The sequence below is a fragment of the Herpailurus yagouaroundi genome, unplaced genomic scaffold (assembly GCF_014898765.1).
Source record: "Herpailurus yagouaroundi ecotype Mexico unplaced genomic scaffold, PumYag 254, whole genome shotgun sequence".
Classification (NCBI taxonomy): Eukaryota; Metazoa; Chordata; class Mammalia; order Carnivora; family Felidae; genus Herpailurus; species Herpailurus yagouaroundi.
The window spans coordinates 2,319,449-2,335,721 of record NW_024412471.1 but is presented as its reverse complement, the minus strand read 5'-3'; the positions used below and the strand labels follow the sequence as shown (position 1 = coordinate 2,335,721).

The 16,273-nt window shown below is 43.2% G+C and overlaps 1 protein-coding gene across 2 annotated transcripts; it reads left to right on the top strand.

Annotated features, from left to right (window-relative positions):
- The first annotated feature begins 2,723 nt into the window (after nucleotides 1-2,723).
- Nucleotides 2,724-15,123, top strand: MRPS21 (mitochondrial ribosomal protein S21). 2 transcript variants are annotated; one of them, XM_040461127.1, is made up of 3 exons: nucleotides 2,724-2,795; nucleotides 3,206-3,321; nucleotides 14,339-15,123. In XM_040461127.1, the coding sequence occupies exons 2-3, from the start codon at nucleotides 3,239-3,241 to the stop codon at nucleotides 14,517-14,519; spliced, it is 264 nt and encodes an 87-aa protein (XP_040317061.1). In that variant the 5' UTR covers nucleotides 2,724-2,795; nucleotides 3,206-3,238; the 3' UTR covers nucleotides 14,520-15,123. The 2 variants fall into 2 exon arrangements, with proteins under 2 accessions (XP_040317061.1, XP_040317062.1); XM_040461128.1 differs by lacking the exon at nucleotides 2,724-2,795 and adding an exon at nucleotides 2,833-3,026.
- The last annotated feature ends 1,150 nt before the right edge of the window (nucleotides 15,124-16,273 follow it).

Here is a 16,273-nt window from a genome sequence, read left to right as displayed (position 1 = left end):
CCAAATGAGCCACCCAGGTGCCCCATCATCAAATCTTTTTATTCTGCATTTGGAATGTCTTTTTTTTTTTTTAAGTTTATTTGTTTATTTTGAGAGAGAGAGCACGCATGCACATGCAGGCACCCAAAGGGGGAGAGGGCAGAGGGAGAATCCCAAGCAGGCTTTGGGCTGTCAGCACAGAGCCTGACGCTGGGCTTGAAATTAGGAACCATGAGATAATGACCTGAGCTGAAATCAAGAGTCAGACACTTAACTAACTAAACCACCCAGGTGCCCCTTGGAATGTCTCTTAAAATCTATTTTTTCCTATCCATTTCATCGCCACATCTTTGGCCTAAACTTTAACTATAGCAATAGTCTCTCTTACCTCTAATCCCTTCTCACTGATAACCAGAATACTTTTACAGAACAATGTCTTGAATGTTATATCCTATTTGAATCCTTCAATGGCTCCTCAGTGCTTGGAGAAGAAAGTTCAAAGCCTTTAGTCAAAGCCTTTGTTTCTCCTTCTCCCCTAATTGATCCCTTTGCTCACTTTTTTATTTGTCCTTGAACACTTTAAGACTTTTTAGCTCTAAACTCTAATTCATGCTGTTTACCTTGCCTGGCCTTTTCCTGCTCCTGTTAACTAAACCCTTCCATTCTTTCAGTGACCAACTCAAGTCCTTCTCCCAACAATTTTCTCCAATAAACAATGATATACAGGCTGTCTTTGGCCCTTTACTCCATCAAATGAGATCATGCACTTAAAGTGCCTGTACAAGGTTTGGTATATAGCAGACTTTCAAAAATGTTATGTTCCCTCTTTATTTCAAAAATAATTTTATATTTTATCCCATTTGATTCCCATGACAAATTTTGTGTGATTGAGGACAGATATTAGCACAGATGAGGAAAGAGACTGAGCATTTAAGAGTCGGGGCACCTGGGTGACTCAGTTGGTTAAGCGTCCGACCCTCGATTTTGGGCATGGTCTAATGGTTTCTTGGGTTTGAGCCCTGTGCCAGGCTCTGCACTGACAGTGTGGAGTCTGCTTGGGATTCTCTCTCTCCCTCTTTCTGTGCCCCTCCCCTGTTCACACTGTCTCTGTCTCTCTCAAAATAAATAAGCTTAAAAAAAAAAGGCGTCAGCAAGGGTCAATCAGTAAATATTTTAGGCTCTGTTCCAACACCCAAGTCTGCCACTGTAACCCAAAGCAGCCATATCTAATATGTAAACTAATGAGCACAACTGTGTTCCAATAAAGCTTTGCTTAACAAAAATGAGTGGAACTGGATTGACCTGTAGGCAATAAATTGGAGACTAATGGTTTAAGTGACAGGACGTGTGAGTATCAGAGTTTGGATAGAAATCAGATCTCTTGACTTCTAAACCAGTGCTTTCCCATCATGTTATCCTGTTGCCTATATAATTAATTTTGCATTTATTATATGCTGATGTTTTACTATTTAACTTTCACGTCTACCATAGTGTGTTCTGGGGGTCCAAGAGGCACTGGAATGGTATCAAAAACATCTAACAAAGAGTAGACATTTAATAAAAGTTTGTTAATAAGCATAGTGATGTTCCAGTCTAGCATTAGTTCGGTACTTTGAACCTGGCTTAGTTTGAGGCTTTTGTTTTTTGTGAGTTCTATTAGCGTAACTGATGAGGATGCAACTGTGTGTGTGCTGGTGCATGCCTGTGCATGTTAGAGGAAGTATGCAAAAAAACCGTATTACACAAGTACCTGCTTGTGTACCTTTCTTCTTTCGAGCCTTTCCCTACTGTTTTCCAGTAGCTCCTAGATCTGAATTTATATGAATAACCGCAAATGGAAATGTAGAAGTAACAGAGACAAATAAATTAAAAGCGGTTTCCACAGTGAAGAAGAAATAAAGGAGATGTTTCTACTAGGTCTCCCTAAGAGGCAAAGGGACAGAAGTCGACATAAAAAGAGTCTTCAGTTCAGGGCACTTGGCCGGCTCAGTCCGTGGAACATGTGACTCTTGATCTGGGGGTTGTGGGTTCCAACCCCAAGCTAGGTGTGGAGATTGCTTAAGAACAAAATCTTAAAAAGAAAAGGAGGGGCAGGGGAGGGGAGGAGGAGGAAGAGGAGGAGGAAGAGGAGGAAGAGGAAGGAGGAGGAAGGGAGGAGGAGGAGGAGGAGGCGGCGGCTTCGATTCTAAAACCTGCAGGTGTTTCCCAATTCCTTATTTCGTAATTTCACTTTATTTCGTGAAATGCCTGGGCAGATGATTTCATAGGCAACTCGTGGTTTGTTCATTTCTTTTCCTTCGTTTTTAAGCAGATGAGGGGTTTGAAGCTGTTTTTCCCGAAGAGCAGATCTCAAAGAATCTGTGTCCTTTGAGAAAACAGGAAGCGTGTTCAGGAAGCTTTGCTTATTTCTCTCATTTTTCTTCCAGAAAAAGAAATCTGGAAATATCTGTTACAGATTTGATAGGATTTACGGGTACGGAATCGCGCTGACCTCAGACATGGAGGGAGGAGAAGGCGAGGAACCAGTTTTGGGGGGACTATAAGGCAACGAGTATTTTGCTTTGTCGGGTGTGGCGTCCGGAGTGGAGGCGTTGGGAGTCCGGCAGGAGGCGTGAGGGGGCGTGGAGAATCCGTCGACTCGGGCTGGAAGCAATATTGCCATGGTTTCCACACAGGTGTTTTCTTCTACCTCCCCTCCTCACCTCCCCCCCCCCCGCCCCGCCTCCAGCTAACTTCTTCGCGCGGCGCAGGAGATTACGTATTTCCGCTTCCGGCCGCGAGCCAGGTTCCTGGAGGCTGGTTCCGGAGGGCGTGGGGTGAGGAACGGGGGCTGGCAGTGGGGAAAGCAGGGCGGGTGTGGCGGGAAGGGAGGCTTGCGCGTGGTTGCCCCTCTTCATAAAGACCGAGAAAGATTCCGTTCCCAGCCCTCAGCCCCAACACTCCTGGGAACGTGAACGATAACGGAGTACGCTGCGGTGCCTCCCCGTCCTCCTGTGCCACGACAACTCCGTGGTGCTCCCCTGCTGCCACCTCTTCCGTAGGCTAGGGTGTGTATTGCCACAGAGAACTAGGCAGGCTTTATAACGATTCACGTATACTCTCTAAGATATGAGGACGTTGCTTTTCCAGATCCTGAGTAAGCCACTCGATAGAGCGGGCATTCTGTGTTTTTGTTGTTTTAACCTGGTCTCTGTAATTTCCTCCCCCTTTCAACACTGTCCTTTAGATCCTGCAGAGTGAGGATTTAAACCCCAAGGTGATGGCAAAACATCTGAAGTTCATTGCCAGGACTGTGATGGTACAGGAAGGAAATGTGGAAGGTGCATACAGGACCCTAAACAGGTAACCAGAATCGTGCCTAGACCAGCTGTCTTGGGAAGTGCGGTGGTTATTCTCTCCCTTTTCAGCCCTTTAGTTTTTTTATCTTAAAGATGAAGTTTCTCCCAAAACCTGTCTGAAGTTTGTTTATACACAGCCTGAATTCTCTCCCCAAGACTTAAGGAACCCAAAGGGAAAATCAAGTTATAACGTGGTTGGAAAGCAGGAATGTAGTGCATGATAAATAGAAATCCGAGAGAGGGATTGGCAGAGGACAAGGCTAATGGAAAGACAAATTCAGATTTGGGATCTTGGAGAAGCAAGCAAGAGATGTAAAAGTATAACAGGTTTAGAGGAAGGTTACAGCATAAGCAAAAACATACAAGTGGAAATGAACTGGGTGTAGAGGAGCTGTATTGATTGGTTCTGAATGCTACATCACGAGATTTAGAATGGCTGTAATAAAGAATGTCTTACTATCATACTTAGGCCAATAGTTCTTTAGTCTTACCTTGCCACTGGTTGTAAGTCTTTTGATTTTCTGGCTTGCTTCATCATTTTCTCTCCCCAGTGTAAAACAGTTTGGAGAAACAAATGCTTGTTGAGTTGAATTATCAAAGAATTGTATGGGGGAGCCTGGGTGGCTTAGTCAATTAGGGATCTGACTCTTGGTTTCGGCTCAGGTCATGATCTCACGGTTTATGGGTTTGAGCCCCAAGTCAGGCTCCTAACAGTGTGAAGCCTGCTTGGGATTCTCTCTCACCCACCCCCTGCCCTTCCCCTGCTCACACACTCTCAAAATAAACAAATCAACTTAAAAACTAAGTAAATCAAGTAAGTTAAGAATTGTAGGAAAGAGATATTAAGAGATTATATGAGTTGGGCTTCCACCTTAAAGCCAATAAGGTGGTAGCTTTATTTCACAAGTAAGGGAAGCTTAGGACATTTAAATTACGTTTCTTGAATCACACAATTACTGAATGGAAGAGAGGAGTGCAAAATACACCTTTCGAGTGTGGTGCTCATTGCTTTATGTCACTAGATTGTTTACTACTTCCTCTGGAAAAATAAACACCTGTTGCATTAATTTTCGAGTTAAGAATCTTTATTTGATTGGGTTTATTAGTGGGGTTCTTGGGGACTGAGAGGGTAAATGAAAGATGATCTAGTTCTTAGCAGAGTTTTAGGTGTGGGTGGTTGGATGGCAGAAGACCATAATAAATGAGGACCAAGATGCTGTCAGAAGCTGTGTAATCAAGAAGTTGCAGGCTTAAGATGGATTGTGTGTCTTTTAAAAGGATCTGGTCTTAGGTCTCAGCCCCATTACTTCATTCTGTGTTTGTGCATACCAATCCTGTCCTTGGGTGGAAGCTGTTTCCTAAAGATAGTCCATTAAGTACTGGATAGTAAGATACACTATATTATTTTTTTCTGTGGCTGCTCATTCCCAGCTCTTTCTTTTTCAGACCCAGTGGCATGTCTGTGAGAGGGTTGAGATGTCTAATGACCTTATATATAAACCTTACATATCTCTGCCTTTATATTAGAAGCACAAAATAAATGTCTTTACAGACTCAGTAGTGAATTAGCTAGTGAGATGAAATGCTGAATTTGGGAAAAGTCTTACAGATTCCTTCACCCTTTTTCTGACCTTTCTCTGTAAGTCTTTATTTTGGTAGATTTAGATGGGTCTGTTAGCCAGGGTGATTGAGATGTTTGTATTATTGAAGGATGTCAAAGGGCAGCTGTTATTTGATGATGAAACAAATTTCCAAAGGCTCAGCTTTAGCTCTCCTAACCTCCCCTGTTCCTAAAGTGCAAATAACACAAAAGCAAAAATTTGATTTTTTTTAAAAGAAATTAGCTGCTTTGGGGCTGTCTGGGTGGCTCAGTCAAGCCTCCAACTCTTGATGATTGAGCCCCACCTTGGGCTCTGTGGTGACAGCACCCTGTCACCTCCCTGCTTACTCTCATAATACTCTCTCTCTTAAAATAAATAAATAAAACATAGGTAGGCATTATGTGTTTGCTATTATTTTTTTTCTTCTTTTTTTTTTTTTCAACGTTTATTTTTATTTTTGGGACAGGGAGAGACAGAGCATGAACGGGGGAGGGGCAGAGAGAGAGGGAGACACAGAATCGGAAACAGGCTCCAGGCTCTGAGCCATCAGCCCAGAGCCCGACGCGGGGCTCGAACTCACGGACCGTGAGATCGTGACCTGGCTGAAGTCGGACGCTTAACCAACTGCGCCACCCAGGCGCCCCATGTGTTTGCTATTATAATTGGAAGTCATTGTAAGGAAATTTTTACCCTTTTGGTTTTGCTTTTTGGTGATTTGTTTATTTATTTTGAATGATTGAAAGTTTGCTTTAGGAATCTGTTTTCACATCCCTGTTTCCCTTTTTTTTCCTCTCTCCCTTTTTTAAAAAAAATATTTACTTGAGAAGGAGAGAGAGAGGGAGACATAGTGTGAGTAGGCGAGGGGCAGAGAGAGGAAGACACAGAATCTGAAGCAGGCTCCAGTGTCTGAGCTGTCAACACAGAGCCTGATGCGGGGCTCAAGCTATGAACCATGAGATCATGATCTGAGCTAAAGCCCAGCGCTCGCTTAACCCACTGAGCCACCCAGGCACCCCTCCCCATATTTCTTTTAAGATTCTCTTTTTGTAGGTGAATGGCAGTTCACACATACTTTTTTCCTGGGTGGAAGGTGCCAGGTTGGGGACAAGTATTACAGTAGTGATTTTGTTTTTAAGGAATGTGTATATTTTTTAATGTTTATTTTTGAGAGAGAGAATGTGAGTAGGGGAGGGGCAGAGAGAGGAAAGACAGAAGATCCAAAGCGGGCTCCACATTGACAACAGTGAGCCTGATATGATGCTCGAACTCATGAACTGTGAGATCATGACCTGATCCAAAGTTGGAGGCTTCACCAGCTGAGTCACCCAGGCACCCCTACACTAGTGATTTTTAATTTTTTTTTTTCAACGTTTTTTATTTATTTTTGGGACAGAGAGAGACAAAGCATGAACGGGGGAGGGGCAGAGAGAGAGGGAGACACAGAATCGGAAACAGGCTCCAGGCTCCGAGCCATCAGCCCAGAGCCCGACGCGGGGCTCGAACTCACGGACCGCGAGATCGTGACCTGGCTGAAGTCGGACGCTTAACCGACTGCGCCACCCAGGCGCCCCTACACTAGTGATTTTTATAGTCATTGGGGAAGATACTTATTTTGTCAATTTGCATTCAGTCTTTGGGAAGCTACATTTCTATTCCTTTTAATCTTGGGGTGTTATATATATGCCATAAATTGTATTTTAGCTTTGGGGAAAAAATGAACAAATATTTTGCTCTTAGAACAATTTTCTAGGCAAGGACTTTAAACATGAAAATGTGAGCCAGCTGGTTCTGGAGTATCCCAGTCTTCCTGTCAAACAGTATTTTTTGATGTAATTTTCTTTATTTTTCTCTGCTTTTTCCTAATCTCTCTGGCCACCTTTTCTGTATATCTGTCTTACATCCCAGGCTTCTCCTTATCTCTCAGCTTTCTGATGTTTCATAGTTTAAAAATTAGTCTCATTTTCTGTGGTCTAATTACAGCAGTAGGTAGGAAACCAAATGAGATGAGAGGGAGGTGGTTAAAACTTTGGCGTGTTTGGAGCACAAAGGTAGTCTTACAAAGGAAACGGCCTATGTGTCTGCCCAGTGAGACCGCCACAAAATGCTTGTTATATAACCAAGTGCCCTGGGATGAGGAGATGGAAAGTGGGGGTTGCTAGGAAGCCCTGCATGATTGGCTGGCCCCCAATCAAGGAAAGGCAAGCACACTGGAAGTATGCCCAGTTGACCCCTTTTATTCCTGGTAGGCCAGCTTCTGGGCCCATTGGGTCCTTGTGCATACATGTTACCCTGCCATAGGCTGGCTACACTGACATGTGAGTTTGCCACACCCAACTTCCCCAGCCCAGGCAGCTCAGCTACTTTTACATAATCTGATGAATTCCACTAAAATTGGCAGTTGATTTCTCCTTCAGTGTTAGTTTGCCAGGTGCCTGAACTCTAGCTGATCTGTTCACTCTAAAGCTTTTGATCTGCTAGTCCTTGAGCTACATTTGGAAGCAGAAGTAACACCCTCATTAGTAACACCCTTTCTATTTACTTCATGGGTTCTTTTTATTTATTTATTTATTTAATTTATTTTTATTTATTTATTTATTTTAATTTTTTTTTTCAACGTTTATTTATTTTTGGGACAGAGAGAGACAGAGCATGAACGGGGGAGGGGCAGAGAGAGAGGGAGACACAGAATCGGAAACAGGCTCCAGGCTCTGAGCCATCAGCCCAGAGAGCCTGACGCGGGGCTCGAACTCACTGACCGTGAGATCGTGACCTGGCTGAAATCGGACGCTTAACCGACTGCGCCACCCAGGCGCCCCTATTTTTTATTTATTTTTGATAGAGACAGAGCACAAGTCGGGGAGGGGTAGAGAGAGAAGGAGACACAGAATCTGAAGCAGGCTTCAGGCTCCGAGCTGTCAGCACAGAGCCCAATGCAGGGCTTGAACTCATGAATTGCCATGACTTGAGTCAAAGTTGGACGTTCAACTGACTGAGCCACCCAGGTGCCCCTCTATTTACTTCATGAGTTCTACAAAACTCTTCCTGCATCCTTTTTTATTAAAAATGAGTTGAGATGCCTGGGTGGCTCAGTTGGTTAGGCATCCAACTTCAGCTCAGGTCATGATCTCATGATTTGTGGGTTCAAGCCCCGTGTTGGGCTCTGTGCTGACAGCGCAGAGCCTGGAGCCTGCTTCAGATTCTGTGTCTCCCTCTCTCAGTCCCTTCCCTGCTCATACTCTGTCTCTCTCAAAAATAAACATTAAAAAATATTTTTAAAAAATGAGTAGATGCCTCTACTGTAGGGACTCTGGAGCTTTGGAAGGTAATCTGTGCTTTTTTTTTTTTTTTTTTAACGTTTACTTTTTATTTTTGAGGACAGAGAGAGACAGAGCATGAACAGGGGAGGGTCAGAGAGAGAGGGAGACACAGAATCTGAAACAGGCTCCAGGCTCTGAGCTGTCAGCACAGAGCCTGACGCAGGGCTCGAACTCACGGACCGCGAGATCATGACCTGAGCCGAAGTCGGACGCTTAACCGACTGAGCCACCCAGGCGCCCCAATCTGTGCTTTTTTAAGATAACTAGAAACGTCAGGGTAAGGGTTAGAGTAGTTAGAACCATCCAGGGAATACTCTTTGGCAATGGTGTTATCATTTTGTTGGGGACTACGATCTTTTCATCCTTTCCCTTCCTCCACTCTTAGATCCTTCTGTTACTTTTTTCTTATCTTGCTTTTTTGCCTGAGCACACAGGCATTTACTTGGAAAGGTGATCACTTCTGTTTCAAACCCTTGGAAACTCCAGTAGGTTACCTGAGTATGTCTAAACTCCAGTAGGTTACCTGAGTATGTCTAAACTCCCTCCTCCTTTTGCAGATTTCTTTCCTCCTCCTTTTAAACTGTCTTTTTCATTCCAATAGGATTTTCTTCCTAGTAAAGTCATATTCCGGGGTCCCTGATTTTTTTAATCGTTTCTCCTCAAACACAGTCTGTGTCCTTTTTATAATTTATATCCAATCTTTTTATTTTCCCAGAGACTTTTTTCTGTTGTTTCTCTAATGTACTAGACTAGTCCAAAAAGTGGCCTTCATCAGACAGCAGTAAACAAGATCCGGATGGATGTCTGGGTCATCCCTTTCCCTCAGTGTGCCGTGTCTTCTTGGCTTCCGTTTTTTTACTCTGAGGAGTCCAGCCCAGCCCTTTCCTTCCTCAGGGTCTCCTTTGCCCATAGGCCCCACAATAATTTGTCTTCTGAACCTTGGTGGTGTTTGTTTGAGAAGCAGAATGCTACTATAGAACACTGCACTTAAGATCTAGATTCTATTTCTAGCTCCATTTTGTGATCTTGGGCAGGTCAGTCTCTCTGGACTTCCGTTTCCTGAAGATGACATTATCTGCTTAATTTTATAGGATTGTATTAGGATCATGGATGTGAAAATGCTGTCTAAACTCTCATGTTACATCTTAGGAAAGGTAATATTATTGAGGCTTTCTGAGCTATTATAAAGGTGCTTAATCCCTTGAGCTACGGACATTTGTCAGTCACCCAGAGGATTCTTTTTTTTTTTTAAGTTTATTCTGAGAGAGCACGAGAGAACACGCACAGGTGTGGGGCACAGGCAGAGAGAGGGGGAGAGAGAATCCCAAGCAGTCTTTGCATTCTCAGCACCGAGTCCCACGTGGGGCTCAAATTCAACGAACCGTGAGATCATGACTGAGCTGAAATCAAGAGTTAGACATTTAACTGACTGAGCCATCCAGGCTCCTCTAGAGGATTCATTTTTATCATACATTTACTGATAATACACTCTTTGCTAAGCATTATGTTAAATACAAAAATGTGTAAATTCATTTTAAAAAATGAATAAATTCATTTGCAAAAATAAATAATCTCTAACATTAGAAAGCACAAACTCCAATAAGGGAGATTTTAAAAATTAAAAAGAAAATGGGCGCCTGGTGGCTCAGTTGGTTAAGCGTCTGACTTCGGCTCGGGTCACAATCTCACAGTTCGTGAATTCGAGCCCCATGTCGGGCCCTGCACTGGCAGTGTGGATTCTGTCTCCCTCTCTCTCTGCCCCTCCCCCTTCTTGCACTCTGTCTCTGTCAAAAATAAATAAATAAACCTTTTTTTTTTTTTTTTTTTAAGTTAAAAGGGGCACCTGGGTAGGTCAGTTGGTTAAGCATCCGACTTAAGCTTAGGTCGTAACCTCACAGCTTGTGAGTTTGAGCCCCGCATTGGGCTGTGTGCTGACAGCCTGCAGCCTGGTTCAGATTCTGTGTCTCCCTCTCTCTCTCTGCCCCTCCCCTGCTCATGATCTGTATCTCTCTCTCTCTCTCTCTCTCTCTCTCTCTCTCTCTCTCTCTCAAAAATAAACATTAATTTTTTTTTTTCTAGTTAAAAAGACGGGGTGCTTGGCTGGCTCAGTTGGAGGAGCATGTGACTCTTGATCTCAGGGCTGTGAGTTCAAACCCCACATTGGATGTAGAGATTACTTGATAACAATTTTTTTAAAAACTTACAAAATAAGTAAAAATTGAAAAGATAGAACATGGTTAAATATGATATTGTCTGATCAGTGCTTTAGAAGAGGCATTAACTGTGCTATGGCATTGGTTTTCCCTAGACCATTAGCAGCAACATCACCTGGGAACTTACTAGAAATGCAAATTCTTGGGCCCTACCCTAGACGTATGGAGTCAGAAACTAAAGGTGACACAGCGATTTGTTTAAGTTTTCCATGTGATTGCTGCATGCTAAAGTTTGAGGACCACTGTGCTTTGGGAACGGAGGGAAGAAGTGATCACACTCTACTGTAATTCTTGTATAATTGTCTTCTCTACAGCAGGGGGAGGGAACCATATTTAGGTTTGTTTTCTACAGCATTTAACACAATATCTGGTACCGATTTGGGATTCCATGAAAACTTAATTGATTAAATGACCAGTTAGATGCTTATTTCTGGAGTCCAGACACAAGATGATAAGGACAATAATTAGAGCTGTGGCCACAGGAAAGGAGAGAAGGAAGAGATCTAAGAACTATTTCAGGTTATAGAATTCATAGGATATGGTAACTGTGGATGTAGAAGTAAAAAAAAAAAAGGCCTAGTCCAGGAACACACAGATTTTTAGCTTGAGTAACTGGTGATGTCACTAACACTATAGATTTTAGAAGACAGTAACTTTGGTCTGTGTAGGTTTTGAGGCAATTGGAAATAACAGTCTAGCTCTAAGGTAAGTTTGGGACTAGAGTTAAAGAGTCAACCGTGTCTGCATCAGTTCTCAGTTGAGGCTGAGAATCACCTGGCAGTATTTCAGAACATTTCCAGTGCATAACCCCACTCTAGACCAATTAAATCAGAATCTCTAGGGGCACCTGGGTGGCTCAGTCAGTTAAGCATCTGACCCTTGGTTTCGGCTCAGGTCATGATCTCATGGTTTGTGAGTTCAAGCCCCACATTGGGCTCTGTGCTGACAGTGCAGAGCCTGCTTGGGATTCTCTCTCTCCCTCTCTCTCTGCCCCTCCCCCGCTCGCTTTCTCTGTCTCTCAAAATAAATAAAAATTAAAAAAAAAAAATCTCTGAGGAATGGTGCCCAGGAATCAGTACTTTTTAAAAAACCTTCTAGAGGATGACTCCATTGTGCATTGGGGCTCACTGGTAAAGGTTAAGGAAGTCATGAAGAACCAGAAAGACAGAGGTTTTCAGTCAGAATCTGGAGGGATGCCAACATTTAAGAGTAAATTGAGGAAGAAAGGCAGCAAGGATATGGAGTCTTTTGGTCTTTGGTGCCCTACTTCTCTATTGTAAGATTCTAGTGTTGGATCCACATGATTTTTGGGCATAACTATGTTTCCAGTAGAACCTGAATTATCTGCTTCTCCGGTTTCTGGGAATTTGCAGCAATTCCCTTGCCTCACATTTCCCTATCACTAACAAACTGATCTATACAAATAAGATTTTCTAGTAGCCTATAAATCATTCTTTTTTTTTTTTAATTTTTTTTTAATGTTTATTTATTTTTGAGAGAGGGGGCGGCAAAGTGTGAACAGGGGAGGAGCAGAGAAAGGGAGACATAGAATCCGAAGCAGTCTCTGAGCTGTCAGCACAGAGCCTGATGTGGGGCTCAAACTCACAAACTGTGAGATCATGACCTGAGCCAAAGTCAGACGCTCAACCAACAGGCACCCAGGCGCCCTAAATCATTCTTAATATGAAACAACAGGAGCCTGGGAGAGGATCCCATAGGACACTGGTTCCCAAGTCTATTCACATTTGTAATTTACCCAAAGCTCACATCTTTTCAAGTTCATGTTCAATGTATTATTGTTATCTTGGGCTTTGTGGTATAACATAGCAGCAAAAAATAGGGTTTCCTGCTGGGCAGAAGTAGCTGGTGGTTTCTCTTATTTTGATTTCCTTTTTCCTCTATCCCCCTTCTTCCACTTAACCTCCTTATCTCCAATTGTGTTTGTGACTGACTTTTTACCTGTAGTAAAAGGCCAGGGTGAGCAGGAAGGGGCCATGTAAACAGTGCCAGGAATGGAGGGCAGCAGCAGATGCCTCCAGACCTCCTGAGGACCAACTGGGGATGGGTTGAGAGGGAGCAACAAATTACAGATTGGAGCCACAGCTCTCAGGAGCCTGGGGATGGGTAGCTTATAGAAGCCTGATGTCTTTGTGGGAGAACAAAGAGGTGAGTTTGAGTTAGATATGTTTTAAATCCAACAAGAGGAGCTGCATTGCAATGAATTGGGTGGGTGGGCAGGAGAAAACAGATGGAGCTCAATTCTATGGACCCATAACGATTAATAAAACATAGTTTCTGCCTTCAGAGGCTGTCAGTCTAATGAGGGAGATGTCTGTATAAATAATAAAACGGCAGAATGAAATAACTGCTAAATAGGTATACAATAAAATAAATGATATTCTCTAAAAAGATGAGAAACCTTTTTGGAGAGGTGGCATGTAGGTTTGGCATGAAAAAGATGAGGGAAAATTTCACTCAGAAGGTTGGCAACTGGGGGTGCCTGGGTGGCTCAGTTAAGCATCTGACTTGGGCTCAGGTCATGATCTCACAGTCTGTGGGTTCAAGCCCCGTGTCGGACTCTGTGCCGACAGCTTGGCGCCTGGAGCCTGTTTCACATTCTGTGTCTGTCTCTCTCTCTGCCCCTCCCCTACTCGTGCTCACTTGTTCTCTTTCTCTCTATCAAAAATAAACATTGAAAGAAAGATTTAAGAAGGTTGGCAACTGGAAGTAGCAGTGGCATTCTAGGCTGAGAAAGCAGCTTGAGTAAAGACTTGGTATCAGCGTGTTCAGGGAGTAGTCTGTAAAGTAGTGTGGTTAGAGCATGTGTACGTGGAAAATGATGGGTGAAGCTGTTATTTAATGTTCCCATTTGTATCATTAGTGTATCATTGAGCCTCTTCTTTCCCCAAGTAGGCCCAGGGATATCTCAGGCCTCCAGACTTCAGCTGTATCAATCAGTTAATGCGATGGGATGGCTTTTGCAACTAGGGATGGCTTTTGGAACTAGGGATGGCTTTTGCAACTAGGGATGGCTTTTGCAACTAAGGAACATGTAGGAATCACCCCCTGGTGATTTATTTTTTCCTACTACAAATGACTTATTCCATCTGAAGATTCTGAAATGATCCCTTGGTTGAAAATCACTGCCATAGAGAGCCACTCCTTTTTTTTTTTTTTTTTTGAGTTAATTTATTTTGAAAGAGAGAATGTGAGCGAGGAAGGGTCAGACAAGGAGAAAGAGAGAATCCCAAGCAAGGCTCTGCACTGTTAGCCCGCAGCAGGGTTTATTTTTTTTTTTAATTTTTTTTAACCTTTATTTATTTTTGAGACAGAGAGAGACAGAGCATGAATGGGAGAGGGGCAGAGAGAGAGGGAGACACAGAATCGGAAGCAGGCTCCAGGCTCTGAGCCATCAGCCCAGAGCCCAACGCGGGGCTCGAACTCACGGACCGCGAGATCATGACCTGAGCCGAAGTCGGACGCTTAACCGACTGAGCCACCCAGGCACCCCGACGCAGCAGGGTTTAAACTCACAAACCGTGAGGTCATGACCTGACCCGAAACCAGGAGTCTGATGCTTAACTCACTGAGCTACCCAGGCAGTGTTCTTACAGGACTCTGTCACATCCCTTAGGTGTGCTGTGGTAGAAAAAAGATTGAAAACATAACCTTGACCATAAACTTCCCAAGAGCAAGGACTATGTAATTACTTTTTTATATCCCACAAATTCCTGTTTGGGGCCTCTGTAAGTAGGCAGTTAATGCTATATAACCACCATTTCACATAATTTTTATAGATACCAGTTGTTTGGCCAGTTGGCTTCTGGCCATCTGTGAAATTCAGAAAGAATGAGCCCAAGTTTCTAACTTTACTGCCTGCCCTTACACAGAATTCTCACCATGGATGGGCTCATTGAGGACATTAAGCGACGGCGGTACTATGAAAAGCCTTGTCGCCGACGACAGAGGGAAAGCTATGAAACCTGCCGGCGGATCTACAACATGGAAATGGCTCGAAAGATCAACTTCTTGATGCGAAAGAATCGGGCAGACCCATGGCAAGGCTGCTGAGGCCTGTGGATTGTAGGCCCAGTATGAAAATCCCTCTCCAGCTGTCTCCTTCCTATCTCAAACCTCATTTTTTCTCCCCTTTTTTATAATAATAAACTCAATCACATATATGCAAGAAGGCCTGCATATATAGAAGTAATCCCGTAGTTACCAATGGACCCTCTCTTTTATTAAGTGAAAGAGAAACTGAGTCAAAAAGTAGTCTAGGAATAGAATGGTTATTACCAAGGGCTAGTGGGGAGTGGGGAATTACTGTTTAATGGGTACAGAGTTTCAGGTGGGGATGGTGAAAAAGTTCCAGAGACAGATGGTGGTGATACACAACAATGTGAATATACTTAATGCACTTAAGTGGTTAAAATGGCAAATTTTGTGTATGTTTAGCTATAGTAGTTAAGTAGTCTAGGAGAGGTGAGAAGCTTTTCTAAAATATAGCAGAATAGATCTATGATTTTTTTACCCGATTCTTACGAAATCCAAATCAAGACCTTATTATTGGAAAAGCACCTGTTACTCTTTACTGAACTGTCCCTCCCCACCAACTGTTAGATAGAGGAAGCATGTATGTATTTGGAATAAATTTTGCTACTGAAATACCCATCAACCAGACTAGAGTGCCAGAATCCTTGCCCAGAGGAATCCTTAAGATAAATCTAACACTCCTGTTTCTGTCTTTCCCTTAGTTTTTCTAAAGGAGGATAGTGGAGAAGAATTAAAGCAGTAGGTGGATGGTAGAAAAGAGGGAATGGGAGAGTATTAAGAGATTAAGGGCATGGAGCCAGAAATATCTACAGCAATCATAATCAAAGTGTGGTCTTTGGATCAGCAGTATCAACATCACCCAAAAAATTATTTGAAATGCAAATTCTGAGACCTACTTTAGACTTTATGAATTGGAAATTAGGGTTAGAGCCCAGTAATCTAGTTTAACAAGCCCTACAGGTGATTTTGATGCCTGCTCAAGTTGTAGAACCACTACCCCATACTACTCAAAGTAATTTCCAGGCAGAGATCCCCACCATCACTGCTACTTGTCAACACGCATTCTTGAGTATGTGATCACTGTAGGAAGACTAGCTGCTCTGCTTGTTTCCTTTGGCCTTGGCCCCCTGACAGCCACGCTGCTAGTAAAGAGTTGGTGCCAGTCCCTGTAGGAGAAATGAAGTGAGTAGGTGGAGTGACAAGCCCACTTCTCACCCAGGCTCCAGCCCTCAGTCTGGGGTTTAAAAAGGAAGTAAACTAAGTCCCTAGCTTCTCCAGATTACTAGTGTTCAAACATTGCCCCCTTGTGGTAAAGCAGCATGAAATCACATTTCTCTAGTCTTAATTTTAGTCTTTTCTCCCCTTTCACAATTACCGTATTTCTTGATTAGGCAGGCCTGCAAGAAGACGTGCTGGAACCACTGTTCCTTGTCTTGCAAGGCTTGATCGTCTTCCCCTCATCAGGCCATGGTGAATAAAGCATAGAAGTAGCTTAGAGAAGATCTGGTCCTTGCCCTCCAGTAACTTGTGGTTGGAGAAATTCTTTATAGACTGTGTTCAGTTTTGTTATTTTTGTACAACTTCATTTTCAAGTTATACATTGGTACTTCTGAATCCCTTTTCAGTCCCTGAATTTGGTCTTTAATATATGACTTTTGCGTGATTTTGAGCCATGGCATTGTTTCACCTCCTGCCAATTGCTGTTGCTAAAGATTAAAGGCCTGACCTTGGCCAAAATGGAAGGGTATGTTTGTGACAGTAGAGCCAGGCCT

What these genes read in the sequence shown, in the direction of transcription:
- MRPS21 (XM_040461127.1), top strand. Translation starts at nt 3,239, where the DNA reads ATGGCAAAACATCTGAAGTTCATTGCCAGGACTGTGATGGTACAGGAA. An exon ending in GCATACAGGACCCTAAACAG is followed by an intron (nt 3,322 to 14,338) that starts GTAACCAGAATC and finishes GCCCTTACACAG; the next exon opens with AATTCTCACCATGGATGGGC.